Here is a 15,905-nt window from a genome sequence, read left to right on the forward strand (position 1 = left end):
TGTCTTTGGTAAAGGAAGGCATGGTGGAGATGAATGGGGAGTGCACATAAAGGAACCAGTGGCCTCTGTGCAGCTGCCTAAGGCCACACCACAGCCGGGCTCTCCAACGGAACAAGGCTCAGGGAATGCCTGTGCCTGTAGCCAGACCCCTCTGCCTATCCCCCAGGCTCCCATTTGCCGGCAGTTTGTCTCCCTATCAGCAAAGTCAGCACGCCTTTCACCCCATCCAAGGCCTTCACTGAAAAACAAGGCAATTACACGCTCAGAGAATGACGTGCATGTTCTCAACTGGGTCAACTCAGCAATGTCTGGAGACATTTTTGATTGTCACAACTTGAGCTCCCAGCATCTAGTAGGTAGAAGCCAGTGACGCTGCTAAACATCCAACAATGCACAGGACAGCCCCCAACAACACAGAATTGGCCAAATAAAATGTCAATAGTGACTGGGCATGGTGGCTCACGCCTGTAATCCCAGCACTTTGGGAGGCCAAGGCAGGCGGATTGCCTGGGCTCAGGAGTTCGAGACCAGCTTGGGCAACATGGTGAAACTCCGTCTCTACTAAAATACAAAAAATTAGCCGGGCATGGCGGCAGGTGCCTGTAGTCCCAGCAACTTGGGAGGCTGAGGCAGGAGAATCGCTTGAACCTGGGAGGCGGAAGTTGCAGTGAGCTGAGATCACACCACTGCACTCCAGCCTGGGCGACAGAGCAAGACTCCGTCTCCATTAAAAAAAAAAAAAGTCAATAGCGCCAAGGTGACAGACCCTATTTTCAACTAATGGGTCTGGCCTCCTTCTCTCTCTCCCTCAGCCTCCACCTGGGCACTTCCTAGCACCCTCCCAGTGCAGCCCCCAGCCGGGGCAGCTCCCAGCCCTCTCTCAATACTACCCACTGTGGGCTGAATCTCAGTAGTGTCCCCCAGCACCTTGGCCTCTTCCTCTGCCTGGCATTGGTAGTTCCCTTATATTCCTACCTCACTCCCAGGCTGCAGACCATCCTTCCACAGCCCTGCCCAGCCCTGACTTCAGGCTCTTCTATCTGCACCCCACCCTCCTCCCATTCTTCTCTGAGGTCATCTGTCCTCCAGACCCTGTTCCCAGCACCCCCTCCAGCCCCAGCCCCCTCCTACAAATTCTTCTCTCTCCCAGTGGATGATCCCCAGGTTCACCCCAGGTTCATTTCTAAACATCACAGAACAAACTGTTTGAAATAGCCAAGGTCACATTCAAAGCTATTTATTCTTTTTTTTTTTTTTGAGATGGAGTCTTGCTCTGTTGCCCAGGCTGGAGTGCAATGGTGCAATCTTAGCTCACTGCAACCTTCACCTCCCGGGTTCAAGTGATTCTTCTGCCTCAGCCTCCCAAGTAGCTGGGACTACAGGTGTATGCCAACACACCCAGCTAAGTTTTTGTATTTTTAGTAGAGACGGGGTTTCACCATGTTGGCCAGGCTGGTCTCGAGCTCCTGACCTCGCGATCCGCCCACCTTGGCCTCCCAAAGTGCTGGGATTACAGGCATGAGCCAGCGCCCCTGGCTGGCTATTTATACTCTTTCCCCAACTCTGTCCCTGAGGAACCTTCTCCCCTCACTTCCCCTGGAGTTCCCTCCGGACAAAACACACTCACTTTTATCTTGCTGATACTGCGGCCTGGGGAACTGCTGAGCCAGTGTCTTGCACAGGTTCCTTTGGCTGAGGATCGAGGAAGGCCTGCCAAAAGCAAGCTCACCCTGAGGTCCCCGGGGGAGAGGGCACCTTGGTGGGCAGAGCCTGAAGGAAGCAGTAGCCAAGGCCGTGTGGGGCTCTCCCAATGCCAGGGAGGTCCCAGCCGAGGGAGCTGACCCTGCTCTCTCTGTGCCCCCTGCTGTCTCCCAGGTGGGCCCTGCACAGGATCCCTCTTCACCCTGTCACCTCCCTTTAACCCTACCAAGGCTCGGATGGAACAGGGGGAAGGACCCAGCTCTTTAGTCCTGAGATGAAGTTGCTGAGGTCCAGACTGACCAGAATGCACAGCCACCATTACTGCTTCCCCCAGACACCCCTCAAAACCCAGAAAAGCACGCAAGGCAGGTGGCCCCCAGACCCCAGGCCTGAGCTCCTCTGCCCCCCTGCCTGCCCGGTGCCTCCACTCTCCAGGTCCACTACCAGCCACTGAGCCACACTCCCTGGACCAGCAGCAGCAGCAGCAGGAGGGCCAGGGCCAGGCCAGGGAGGGGCAGGGTGGCTGCACTGGCCCGACCTCATTGCAGCCCCACAAGCTCAGTGATGGGTGGGGCCTGCACCATGAATTCCTCATAGCGACGGAGAAACAGCTGGAAGCGAGCCAGGTACGAGTCCTCGTTGTACGGTAGCTGCTTCTCACGGAGGAACTGGGACACCACGGGCTTCACCTGGTGGAAGATGGACAGGAGAGGGCCTATGAGCAGGGGCTGTGGGCAAGCCCATCATCCCATCGGGGGAGGGAGGGACGTCATCTTCCCACCCCCAGTTCCTATCGGCCTTGTTCCAAGATTCTCCAGAGGAGCAGAAGGGCTTAAGTCAGAGAATTCTTGTCCCCAACCCAGCAGAAGAAAGGAGTGGCTTCTCCCCGACATCCAGAGATCCCGACTGCGTGACAGCTCTCCTTGGCACGGGGATAAAAACCAGAGCTCCCTTTTACCAAGCACCTACTGTGTGCCAAACATTTCAGATATATTTCTCCATTTCATCCTCAAAGCCTGTCAACATAAGCCCTTCTACTCCCATTTTACAGAAGAGAAAGCTGAGGCCTAGAGGCATTCAGTTCACTTGTCCAGAGTCGCCCTGCTAGTAAGAAACCTGGGTATCGCTGATCTAAAACCCATGCTGCTGTGGATACACTGGGCTGCCCTTCCTGGGTGACCTCTGACCAGGCCAGTAGGGGGACTTGGAATTCAGGTGAACCCTGAAGGTTTCTCCCTCCCCTCACCACCATTTTTTTTTTTTTTTTTTTTTTTTTTTTGAGACAGGGTCTTACTCTGTCACCCAGGCTGGAGCGCAGTAGCACGATTATGGTTCATTGCAGCCTCAACCTCTGCAGACTCAGGTGGTCCTCACCTCAGCTTCCAAGCAGCTGGGACCACAAGCGTGTGCCAATACACCCGGCTAATTTTTGAATTTTTTGTAGAGATGGGGTTTCACCATGTTGCCCAGGCTGCTCTCAAACTCCTGGGCTCAAGCAATCTGCCCACCTCAGCCTCGGAAAGTGCCAGGATTATAGTGTGAGCGACCCCGCCAGGCTGAAGAATCTTCCTTTCCACCCTCTAACAGGCCCTTTATTCCAGCACCTCCAGCCCAGCCCTCGATTACCTTCAGGCACATGTTATCAGAGAGCCTGGGGAAGAGGTGGTGTTCCACATGGCAGCTGATGATCGAGTGGCCGAACGCCCAGTCCAGCACGGGCAGCCGGGCCAGGTTAAGCACCCCCAGGCTCATCATGTGAATCCGGCGGGGCTTGTTGTCCCGGGAGAACATGGGCAGTCCGATGTGCTGTGACAGACATGTGGGTCACGCCGGGCAGCCTGGACCTCCCCACCCCACTCCAGGTGTCCTGGGACCTCATGCTACCCAGAGGGTTCTTGTGTCCCCCACCTCCCATGTGGGGGGACCTGGTAGAGGGGCTCCTGGCCCAGCTCCGATGACGACCCTGTCTGTTTTCCGCACTGAGTCTCATCCATCTCTGGGCCTCCCTCCCCATCTGAACAGTGAGGGGCTTAGCCTGGGCACCTCTCAGGTCCCGTGGTTCCCCAGTGCTCTCAACTGCCAACCACTCAGTCTCATCACACCGTGCCCTTGCCTCGTCCTGGAGAGACCCTTCCTGCTCTGTTCACCAGTCAAGATCCTACTCATCATTCAAGGTCAAGTTTAATAGGCAGTGTCAAGTCCTTCCTCTGCCAGGTGCTGTCCTAGGTCAGGAACTCAGAGGTGACCAGGAGCTTCGGTGGGTTCAGGACAGGACACAATTATGGGATTAAGTAATTAAGTAGTTAACAGCAGTTGTGGTAAGTGCTGGACAAGGAAGTACAGGAAGCTCTACTCTGAGGCCTTCCCTCGGCAGGGAGCAGGGAGACCTCCCTGTGGAAATGACGCTGGAGCTGAAGGCTGAGCCCTGGACTCCCGTGAGGAATTCCGTCTCCAGTTCCTCCATCTGCCTCGGGGCAGGCACTGGGGCCTTTATTTCCTACTGCTTGGCATCCGCGTATGGAGGGAGGCATGCTGACTATGTTGAGGAGAAGCTCGCTTCTTTTTTATTATTATTATTTTTTTTTTTTTTAGCTGGAGTCTCACTGTGTCCCCCAGGCTGGAGTACACTGGCGCAATCTTAGCTCACCACAACCTCCGCCTCCCGGGTTCAAGCGATTCTCCCACTTCAGCCTCCCAAGTAGCTGGGATTACTGGTGCTCGCCACTATGCCCAGCTAATTTTTGTGTTTTTAATAGAGACAGGGTTTTACCATGTTGGCCAGGCTCCTGACCTCAGGTGATCCACCCACCTTGGTCTCCCAAAGTGCTGGGATTACAGGAGTGAACCACCGCACCCAGCTGAGAAGCCTGCTTCTTACCTGAAACCAAAACTCTTGAATGATCCTCGGAGCAGGGGGTGGTCGGGAGGGGACCACTTACCACAACTGCTGTTCATTACTTAATCCCATAATTGTGTCCTGTCCTGCACCAACCCGAAGCTCCTGTTCACCCCTGATTTCCTAGACCTAGCATAGTGCCTGGCAGAGGAAGCACTTGACACTGCCTGTGAAACTTGACAGTGAATGATGAGTAGGATCTTGACTGCTGAGAGGGCAGGAAGGGTCTCTCCAGGATGAGGCGAGGGCACAATGTGATGACAGCCAAGAGGGAGGATGCCTCATCCTTCAGGTGGCCCCTCTCTCCTCAACCTAGAGTGCAGCCTGCAATCAGGGCCCCTGGAGAATGTTCCCCTTAGCTGCCCAGCGCCCCAGGTTGGGGTGGCCTCACCTGGAAGATGTTGACGTGGAGGTAGGCGTGGGCCAACAGGGATCTGGTGAGGAACATGCAGCCCAGGGCTGAGCTGGGGTTCTTGAAGCCTGACACGTTCAGGAGCAGCCAGTAGTGAGAATAAAGGCCCAGGGAAATCAGGGCCAGTGTCCGCAGGGCCGTCCCGAGCTCCACCTTTCTCAGCCGCTCTGCCATAGAGGGAAGGGACAGGCAAGGCTCAGATCCATGAGGAGCGGCTCCCTGCTGGCTCAAGCATGCTAAGGCAGTGGCAGGGGCTAGGTGTGTTCAATTCATACCCACAACAGCCCTGAAAAGCAGGGTATCCCATTGTGTGGATGAAGAAACAGAGGCCAGGCTCGGTGGCTCAAGCCTATAAACCCAGCACTTTGGGAGGCCAAGGCAAGCAGATCGCTTGAGCCTAGGAGTTCGAGACCAGCCTGGGAAACATGGTGAAACCCCATCTCTATCAAAAATACACAAAATTTGCTGGGCATCGTGGCGCACACCTGTGGTCCCAGCTACTCAGGAGGAACCTGCCTCCCAGGCTCAGGTGATCCTCCCACTTCAGCCCCCTGAGTAGTTGGGACTACAGATGTGTGCCACCTGCAGTAAGCTGAGATTGTGCCACTGCACTCTCCAGCCTGGGCAACAGAGCGAGACTCTGAAAAAAAAAAAAAGAAAGAAAGAAAAGAAAAGAAAAAAGAAAAAGAAACAAAGAAACAGAAACATTAAGCAATCTGACCAACGTCAAGCCCTGGGATTCGAACCCAGATCTAGCTGCCCCATCGCCCCTGCCTCCCTCCACCATATGACATCGCTCTCCTGATATCAAAGCTGATAACATGAAGTATTATTTGAGCAAGGCATCTGCAAAGCATTTTTTTTTTTTTTTTTTTTTGAGACAGAGGCTCGCTCTGTCGCCCAAGCTGGAGTGCAATGGTGAGATCTCGGCTCACTGCAACCTCCGCCTCCTGGGTTCAAGTGATTCTCCTGCCTCAGCCTGCCAGGTAGCTGGGACTACAGGCGCCCACCACCATGCCCAGCTAATTTTTTGTATTTTAAATATTTTGTATTTTTGTATTTAGTTTCACCGTGTTGCCCAGGGTGGTCTCAAACTCCTAAGCTCAGGCAATCCACCTGCCTCGGCCTCCCAAAGTGCTAGGATTTACAGGCGTGAGCCACCACGCCCAGACCCTGCAAAACATTTTTATACTTAGGACCTCCTTTTCTTTCATACCATACTTGAGGAGCAGGTACAGGACCCGAGGCTCAGACAGGTTAAGTTATCTTCCCATGGTCCCCAGCTAGTAAGCGGCAGAGCAAGACTTAGCTCCGGGTCCGAGGCTCTTTCTACCCTGTCATGCTGTCTCAGCAAGTATCTATCGGGCCTTCCTCTATAAGCAGCCTCCATGAAGCCAGGCAGGGGAGGAGAGCAGGGGAACTAGGTCCATGCAGGGCACTGCGGGCCGGGCTCTCATGGCACTCACCGACAGCCACCAGTGGAGTGGGATGGGGAGGAGGAAAGGAGCAAGGAACATGTAGACATAGCGGTCGAGGCAAGGCAGCCTCCACGTGCTGAAGTCCCCCAGGCCCACCACGTTGGTGTAGGTATGATGCATCTTGACGTGCCCGTGCGTGGCGTGCTCTGCAGTGAAGGCTGTGCACACCTAGAGGAGGGAACCAGAAATGACACGGGTCCGTGTCAGGCACAGTTGAGCAATGCAGGACCTTTGAGAGCCCAGAGAACACCCCCACCTCCTCAAACCCTGCATGTCCAAGGCCGTCCTGCCTTACAGCCCCAGCTAATCAGCTTTGACCATCAACTCTCAGGTATCTATGACCACAGAGTGGCAGCCAGTCAATACAATCGCGTCCGTTTGACGAGGCTCTGCAAAGCATTTGGGGGTGGGAGGCTGGACACCTGGAGTGCCAATCTACCAGTGACTGCCCAGGCAATAAGTCTCAGAGGCTGTCATGATTGGAGGCACTGCAGGTGATGATCCCGGCATCCAATGCAATGATTTTGTGTGTGTTTCTCTTAGAAGCATCTGCTCCTTCATAACACTGAGCACTCTCAGCCCAGAGCAGCAGCCAGGAGAGGCTGCAGGAGTGGTCTGAGAGTGCAGGGACACCATCCCTTGACCAGACCACAAGGTGGGGGCGGTGCCCTGGTGGGGGCCGAGAGCTTCTCCCTAGAGGTGACTCTTCTCCAGTATGGATCCCCAGTGGGATTCTCGGAAGCCGCTCTGAGCAGCAGCACGTGCGCTCTGACTCCTAGGAGAGCAGTCAGTCTGGAACGCAAAAGCCACACTAAGGTGTTTCTTAAGCAGATACATGCAAATGGTATGCAGATGTAAGCCTCTTCCAATATTTTATCTAGGACAGAAAATGTGCCTAATTTTATTGAAGATGCTGCCTGACTGTTTCTGGAACGATGTGAAAAGTTTCCCAATACCAGTCACTGCAAGCCAGGAAAAGACAGCGGAACACCCCCGCAGAGGGCTCACTGCACCAGGCTCAGCGCCCTTCACTCGCACACTTCCTGAGGGCGGTGGCGGATGACCACATGCTGCTGAGTTAGTTGGAAAATGGATGGTCCTGCTGAAAAAGATTATTTATTTTATTTTTATTCTGTTTTGAGATGGAGTCTCGCTCTGTCGCCCAGGCTTGAGTGCAGCGGCGAACCTCTGCCTCATGGGTTCTTGGCTTATGGCAACCTCCGCCTCCCGGGTTCTCCTGCCCCAGCCTCCCGAGTAGCTGGGACTACAGATGCCCACCACCATGCCTGGCTAATTTTTGTATTTTTAGTAGAGACAGGGTTTCACCATGTTGGCCAGGCTGGTCTCGAACTCCTGGCTTCATGTGATCCACCCACCTCGGCCTCCCAAAGGGCTAGGAATACAGGTGTGAGCCACTGCGCCCAGCCCCATTTATTCTTTCATGCAGTTGTTTGTTTACATAAGCATTGTCGGACCCCTGATGGTGCCCAGCACCATGCTAGGCCTGTGGGGTTCCCAGGGCCTTGTGCCTGGGGAAAGGAAGAGAATGCCATCAGCGCCATTCGATGGGCTCATCGCCGACTGTACGGGACCCGCTCCCATCAGGATAAGGTGCTCTCGAGGGCTATTCTTGCTGTGGCCCTCACCAGGGTCCCTCTCTCATCCCAAAGGTGTCTAAAACATGGCTGTATTCACACAGATCCTGCCCCAGAGCCAGCCCAAAGAGTTCCCTGAGGACTTGCACCCAGAGACTTGTACTGTCCTTGAGCAAGACTGCCAGGTGTAGCAAATGAAAATACAGGATGCCCTCTTAATTCTGAATTTCAGATAAACAAAAAATACCTGGAATATTTGGGATATACTTATACAAAAATATTGGTTGTCTGAAATTCAAATTTATCAATGTGTGTTAGGCCATTCTTGCATGGCTAAAGAAATACCTGAGGCTGGGTAGTTTGTAAAGAATAGAGGTTTAACAGGCTCAGCATTCTGCAGGCTGCACAGGAAGCTTGGTAGGGAGGCCTCAGGATGCTTACAATCATGGCATATCACAATCGTGACAACAGTGGCAGAAGTCCACGGGGAAGGGGAAGAGGGAGCAGGCAGTGACATGATGAAAGCAGGAGCAGCGAGACGGGGATAGGGGTGCCACACACTTTTCAATGACCAGATCCTTTTCTTTTCCTTTTTTTTCCGAGTCTTGTTCTGTTGCCCAGGCTGGAGTGCAATGGTGCGATCTCGGCTCACTGCAACCTCCACCTCCCGGGTTCAAGCGATTCTCCTGCCTCAGCCTCCTGAGTAGCTGGGATTCTAGTCGCAAGCCACCACACCCAGCTAACTTTTTATATTTTTAGTAGAGACGGAGTTTCGCCACGTTGGCCAGGCTGGTCTCAAACTCCTGAACTCAAGTTATCCACCCGCCTCGGCCTCCCAAAATGGTGGGAATACAGCGTGAGCCACTGCGCCCAGCCTAAATGACCAGATCTTTTGAGAACTCACCGTCACTCTCACCAAGACAACACCAAGGGGATGCTGCCAAACCATTCATGAGAAACCCCTCCATGATCCAGTCACCTCTCACCAGGCCCCACCTCCTCCTCACTGTGCAGTAGCAGCAGCAGCTGGCCACTGGGGTTACTGAATTTGCTGGCAAACTTGGGTTTATCTGCCTGTAGACAAGTCTCTCTCACACCAACAGAACTACCAGTACTTCCAAAACCAACTCACCTGATCTGCAACTCAAAGGCATTTTTTTAAGAAAACCACCAAAAAAAAAATTAAATATTACATTTCATCCTGAGATTTAGGTGGGACAAACATCAAAATCATATCACTGGACTTTTTGTATTTTACCTAGAAAACCTACTACTGAGGTCCATGGAGCCCCAGAGGCCCCCAGCATTCTGAAGGGGCTGCTCATGCTGTGGGAACCAGCAAGAGTCTGGAGAGAGGAACAGAAGCTGTGCAGATCCAGCCCGGAAGCCCTCCTGCCAGACCAACGCTGCCCCTGCGACGTCCCGCAATCTGTCTTTCTCATCTGGTCATTCCTGCTGCCCACCACTCGTGCACCTCTTCCTCCTCCCCACAGATACCACCCAGACAACCGCCACATACACCCTCCTCCTTGAACCCCATCCCTGCCCGTCTGTCCTTACCATCTCTCACCCTGCCCGTGCCAACACCTTCGTCCCATCTCCTGCCGTGTCTGCCTCAAATCCAGTAGAGTGACACAGTTAAAACCCAAAACTGCATCATAATTTCACAATTATGGTCTTAATCCTGTAGTGTACTGTTTGTTTAAAAACTAAAAGAGGGGCCAGGCGTGGTAGCTTATGTCTGTAATCCCAGCACTTTAGGTGGCCAAGGCGGGCAGATCACTTGAGGTCAAGAGTTCAAGACCAGCCAGGCGCAGTGGCTCACGCCTGTAATCTCAGCACTTTGGGAGGCCGAGGCAGGCAGATCACAAGATCAGGAGATTGAGACCATCCTGGCTAACACGGTGAAACCCCGCCTCTACTAAAAATACAAAAAATTAGCTGGGCGTGGTGGCAGGCACCTGTAGTCCCAGCTACTTGGGAGGCTGAGGCAGGAGAATGGCACGAACCCAGGAGGTGGAGCTTGCAGTGAGCGGAGATCCCGCCACTGCACTCCAGCCTGGGCAACAGAGCGAGACTCCATCTCAAAAAAAAAAAGAAGAGTTCAAGACCAGCCTGGCCAACATGGGGAAACCCCTACTAAAAATACAAAAATTAGCAGAGCGTGGTGGTGCACGCCTGTAGTCCCAGCTACTTGGGAGGCTGAGGTAAGTGAATCACTGGAACCCATGAGGTGGAGGCTGAAGTGAGCCGAGATTGTGCCACTGCACTCCAGCCTGGGCAATACAGTGAAACCCTGTCTCACAAAAAAAAAAAAAAAAAGAGGAACATATTAGAGAAGAACATAGAGGAAGAGACTGATAACCTCCAGCTATCATCTTCCAGGAGGAAATGGGACATCTGCAGAAAGGGGCAGGACAAAGACCTCTCCCAATGCTTTTTGAATTCTGAATCATGTAAACACATTACCTATTCGAAAAATAAGTTAGTTTTGAAAACTACCAACTTAGATTACCACCTTTGGCCACAAAACCAAGTTCCAGGTCCTCTGCCTGCCACACGCCCCCATTCCCCTCTCCAGGGTCCCCATTGGATTCTGGTGACCCCTGATTCCTGAGGGTCCCCCATGCACTGTGCTGCTTCCCACAGCCTTTATCCATACATTTGTTCTGTCTGAAGCCACCTTCCTGCTCCTTAGTTTGGCCAACTCTGTCCTGATAGCATCTCCCCTGGAAACCTTCCCTGGAGTTTCTCAGCCCTGCATGATTCACATTTGGGACTCAGGCACTTTTTGTGTCAGGGACTGTCCTGTGCACTGTAGGACATTTAGCAATGTCCCTGGCCTCTACACACTAGATGCCAGTAGCATGCACACGCACACACCCCAGTCTTTTTTTTTTTTTTTTTTTTGAGACAGACTTTTACTCTGTTGCCCAGGCTGGAGTATATGGAGTATAGTGATGAAATCTTGGCTCACAACAAATAATTGTTGGCCGGGCACGGTGACTCACACTTATAATCCCAGCACTTTGGGAGGCCCAGCACTCACCTGAGGTCAGGAGTTCAAGACCAGCCTGGCCAACATGGTGAAACCCTGTCTCTACAAAAATACAAAAAAAAAAAAAAAATTAGCTGGACGTGGTGGCGGGTGCCTATAATCCCAGCTACTAGGGAGGCTGAGGTGGGAGAATCACTTGAACCCTGGAGGTGGAGGTTGCAGTGAGCCGAGACTGCATCATTGCATTCCAGCCTGGGCAACAGAGCGAGACTCAGTCTCAAAAAAAAAAAGACAAAGCAAACAACTGCTAACCTTTTCCTTGCAGCTGACCACATTAACTCCAGAGAAAGAAAGTGAAGATCATACTGGTGGAGGGTGTCAGGACCAGGCCCTCCGTTAAGGTCTGCGCTGTTTCGTTTAATCCATATGCTGGCCTCACGAGGGAGGTCATGTTATTTCTCCTGTTTATTAGGTGAGGAAAGTGACACTTAGATGTTGAATTAAGTAACTTGCTCAAGGTCAGGGCAGCCAGTGGGGCTGGGAGTTCAACCATGGCTTCAAAGGCTGGTCTTGAACTCCTGACCTCAGGTGATCCTTCCACCTCGGCCTCCCAAAGTGCTGGGATTACAGGCGTGAGCCCCACTGTCCTCACCTCCACCCTGTGTGGCAGACAAGACCAGCACCCTCCTCCAGCAGTGCACTTGCCTCACCAATGTCAGCCAGACTGGGGAGACTGGTCTGCCCCTTCCCCCACACTTGGAACTGGACCCTCCCCAGAGGGTAGCTGGAGAGCACCTATGGGATGAAAAAATCAAGATGCATCCCACATATATCAGTCGGAGGCTTGAGTAATAAACTACTCGGGCCCTGTTCCTCAGCCCACTGCAGTCCACCAGGCAGGTGTCACGACACAAGGCGGGAGCCAAGCCTTCCCTCCCCAGCTTCGAGGGGGCTTGCAGGCCTGAACCTGGTTCCCTAGACAACTGCAGGGTCATCGTCAGCAAATATTGATGGAAGAATATTGCCAAGAGCTCAAGTCTGTGCCAGGAGCTGAAGAGTCAAAGAGGCAAAGATGAAGCCACTGGGCTTACAGGGACAAGACAGCATTCACAAGCAGAATGCAGCCCTGAGGCTATCTGGGTATCTTGAGCGTGCTGGGTTTCTGGTGGAGCGCTCCAGTAAAGAAGCCCAGGAAGGCTTCTCAGAGGAGGCGTCCTTGGCCTCCTGCGTTCATTTGGCACACATGATAGCTATTGTGTGGGTGTAACACTTTGGTGGGTATCAGATTCACCTGTGGAACTTGGTAAAAACACAGTGGCCCGAGTCCTCTTCTCCAGCAAGCCTGGGCCTCCAGATCATTCTGCTACACACCAAAGTTTGAGAACCACTAGGTTACCTCTGTGCAATAAATCCCTTACAGCCAAGCAGTCCCAAAGTCTCAGTACCTGCTCCTCATCCTCAGCTGCCTCTAGGCTCCTGGTACTCAGTACAGCTTTTTTCTTTTTCTTTTTTTCTTTCTTTCTTTTTTTTTTTTTTGAGACAGAGTCTTGCTCTGTCTCAGCCTCCTGAGTAGCTGGGATTACAGGTGCATGCCACCACATCCGGCTAATTTTTGTATTTTTAGTAGAGATCAGGTTTCACCATGTTGGTCATGCTGGTCTCAAACTCCTGACCTCAGGTGATCCACCCGCCTCGGCCTCCCAAAGTGCTGGGATTACAGGTGTAAGCCACTGCGCCCAGCCTCAGCACAGCTTTTAAAAAAATCCAAACATAGCTCATTCTGCCCCTATGACCCAGCATTATGACACAGTCCATGTCACCAGCACAGCCCCATGTCTCCCTTGCCTCTCTGTGGATTACAAACTTGGCGGGCAGCTTACCCAGACTCCAGAGCCTGGCTGGTGTCTTAGAGTCTGGCCGGGACCAATGCTCAGGGCTCCCTGGGAAAGGAATTGTCTTGAAATTGACCCTGAGGATCAGAAGCCTGTCTGTTCCTCTTGTCTTCAGCACTTTGATGTGTGTGCTGGTGAGAGAGGCAGGCGAGGGGAAGAAGCAGGGGATAGTGCTAGGTGAGAAATGCTTCATCCACTCAGCTGAGTGGATAGTGATGATATATGTGTGTGTAGACAGTTATATAAAGTTATATAACTTTATAAAAACTTAATAATTGACTTAATTGGTCACAACAAACAGTCCTTCCAGAAAAGAACTGTTTCTGGTCCCAGCTTTCCTATTTATTCATAAGGTGTGGCCATTCATTTATTCAGGGGAACCATCACCTGGGTGGCCAGGCGACAGTCCCCCTGGAAAGGAGGAGGGAGCAAGTTCAGCAGAGGAACTGGGGAGGCCTGAAGACCAGTCAAGAGAGAAAGACAAGCTGGTCGAAACTTTTGCCTTCCTGGGCTTGCCCGAAGGTAAGAAGGCCAAGGTCGAACTGGGAAGGGGTGGAAGAAGGGAGAGCAAGGGTCAGGTGAGGTAGGTACTTCCTGGAGCTGACCCCAGGGAGCAGGGGGCTTCTCAGGAAGGCTAGGCCATGGCCAGGCATCAGAGGAGCATCATCCGGAGTGAGGATGCTGCCCCTTGTGGACACTGGGCCCCTCCTCCCCCTCCCCTTCTGTCTGTGGGTCACATTTTAAACCCTGACTGCAAAATCTGGAGGCCCCAGTGGTTGTAACTGTGGGCCAAGACAGTGGCATACTCATCGTACAATTCTCTACCCATGGGGTGCAAAGACCCGCTCAAGGGCTTGGAGAAGTCCTCAGACACGCTGTAGTGCATACTGCACCAGTGGACCGGCATACCATCAGCTGCAGCGGCCTGCCCCCGTGGGCACATGCACAGCCGGACACACCCGCCTGCTGGAACAGAAGAATGAGGTTGCCACACGGTCCCAGCAGCTGCCCACATCCTCCTTCTCCCAGGCTCACCTCCACAAAGAAAAGCAGCCAGATCTTGCTCCAGCCTTTGGACTCAGTGAGGGCCCCATGAGTGGCCAGGTGGCTGCCCTTGACAGTGAGTGTGTAGTGGCACACACCCAAGACGGTGATGCCCGATGCAAAGACCAGGGCATTCTCCGAGCGCAAGCACAGGAACCCTTCGTGGAGAGGAGGAAGGAGACGGGTCTTTCTCTAGCTCTGGGTGATCTGGGCCCAAATACCTCAACCCTTACCCTGGGAGCCCAGGCTAAAGTGAGCTAGGCTCTCGGGGCTGCCACTGGCCGGAGTGAGGCAGGTCCCACTGTGGCCTGAGGGGGACCAGGACTGCCCCTCCAGTGGTCCTGACTCTCCCATGCCTGGTCCTGACTCTCCCGTGCGTGGTCCTGGGCCCCCAGCCAAAGCAATGTTGGGGCCTCAAGTACCATGGGTGTTCCAGACCAGGAAGGGTCCAGGGGAAACTCCCACCCCCTCCCCACTCACCTGGGTCCCCAAAGAACACCGTCTCCCTTCCCGGGGGTGGGGGGGGCACCTCATCACTCCCGGCCACTCCCCCGCTTCTCTCAACTTTCCCTTCCACCACCCTCCTGCCATCAGACCCCCTCCCTCCTCCTGCGCCCCGCTCTTAAGGGACACAGGGCAGAACACCCCAGTCCAGACTCTCAGGTTCGGGGTGTGACCCTCCATCCTTGGGTGCGAGGCCCCGACCACCTCCGCCTCCCTGCCGCCGCCAGTCCACTCCGCACGGCTGCACTCCCACCGCTGCTGTGGCAGACCCCTCGCCGCCACCTCCGCCGCACCCCGCCCCCACCCGCAGCCCGGCCGGGGCGCCAGGTCCCCGCGTTCCTCACCTGCCGGCAAGGCGAGGAGGCTGAGCGCGAGGATGGCGCAGTCCACGCCGTGGCGCTCCCACCAGGAGCTCGTCCTCACCACGTCCTGCATCAGCACCTCCAGCTCCCGCAGCAGCGCCTCGCCCCCACGGGGCGCGCTCCGCGCCGGTTCCATGGGCTCCGTGGGTTCCATGGGCTCTGTGGGCTCGGGCCCGACGCGCACGGAGGACTGGAGGACTGGGGCGTGTGTCTACGGCGCAGGCGAGGCGGGGCGGGCCGGGGCGGAGTCACGCGCCGCCTGGGGACACCCGCCCCCGGGGTCAAGGTGCGAGACACCCTGGCTCCTCTGCTGCGCGCGCTGGCGACCCAGGCCCGGCTCAGGTGCGCGACCCTGGCAGGCGGCATCAGAACCGCCGCGGAGGGAGGAGCCGGGCCGATGCGCTGGGAGTGGCTGGGCGGGGAGGCGACCCTGCGGTGAGACCCAGCCCCAGGTAGTAGGGACGGAGGCATCAGGGGCACGGAGACCCCAGTGGAGACACCCCCCACCCCCGCCCCGCCCCGAGGGCCTTCCCTGACCTCCGACCTCAAATAACTCCCTGAGTTCCCTCGGTCCCTCAGGTCTGTCCGAGCATTCTCCTCCCTCCACCCTGACTATTCGTAGTGGCACTGAGCAGCTCCCCTAGCACGTGACACACATGACACATGCTGTCGTCTGTCTCTGCCAACAGACGGGACCCTCAGTGCCATAGAGGCGTCTTCGTTTTGCCCAAGCTCTGTCTTCAGTACCTAGGGCAATGCTTGGCACAGAAACATCTGGGAATTCCTAGGGCAGAAAGTTCAAGGACTCCCCACTCCCCCTCCCCGTGGGTCAAGGAGTGAGAGGTCCCCTCTGAGTATGGCTTCAGCAGAGGTGACCCAGAGGAGCTGGCTCTTCAGCCCAATAATGTTTTGGGTGAGAGGGGTAGGTGCAGGGAAAACACATCCAGAGGTCATCGTTCTGGGTGGGCAGGCAGACCAGCTGGGTCCCGCTGCCATTCCACTCCCTCAAGAGCACCCAGGCCT

The 15,905-nt window shown here is 54.6% G+C and overlaps 1 protein-coding gene across 1 annotated transcript; it reads right to left on the reverse strand.

The window, feature by feature from the left end:
• Positions 1-1,250: 1,250 nt before the first annotated feature.
• On the reverse strand, positions 1,251-15,248 carry FADS6 (fatty acid desaturase 6). Its single transcript, XM_063719069.1, is given in 9 exon segments — positions 1,251-1,710; positions 2,240-2,390; positions 3,328-3,507; positions 4,989-5,176; positions 6,476-6,496; positions 6,499-6,655; positions 14,008-14,174; positions 14,865-15,093; positions 15,180-15,248. Coding segments are annotated over 8 exon segments (1,161 nt in total). The 3' UTR covers positions 1,251-1,710; position 2,240.
• Positions 15,249-15,905: the final 657 nt, after the last annotated feature.

This window comes from Pongo abelii, chromosome 19 (genome assembly GCF_028885655.2).
Source record: "Pongo abelii isolate AG06213 chromosome 19, NHGRI_mPonAbe1-v2.0_pri, whole genome shotgun sequence".
Classification (NCBI taxonomy): domain Eukaryota; kingdom Metazoa; phylum Chordata; class Mammalia; order Primates; family Hominidae; genus Pongo; species Pongo abelii.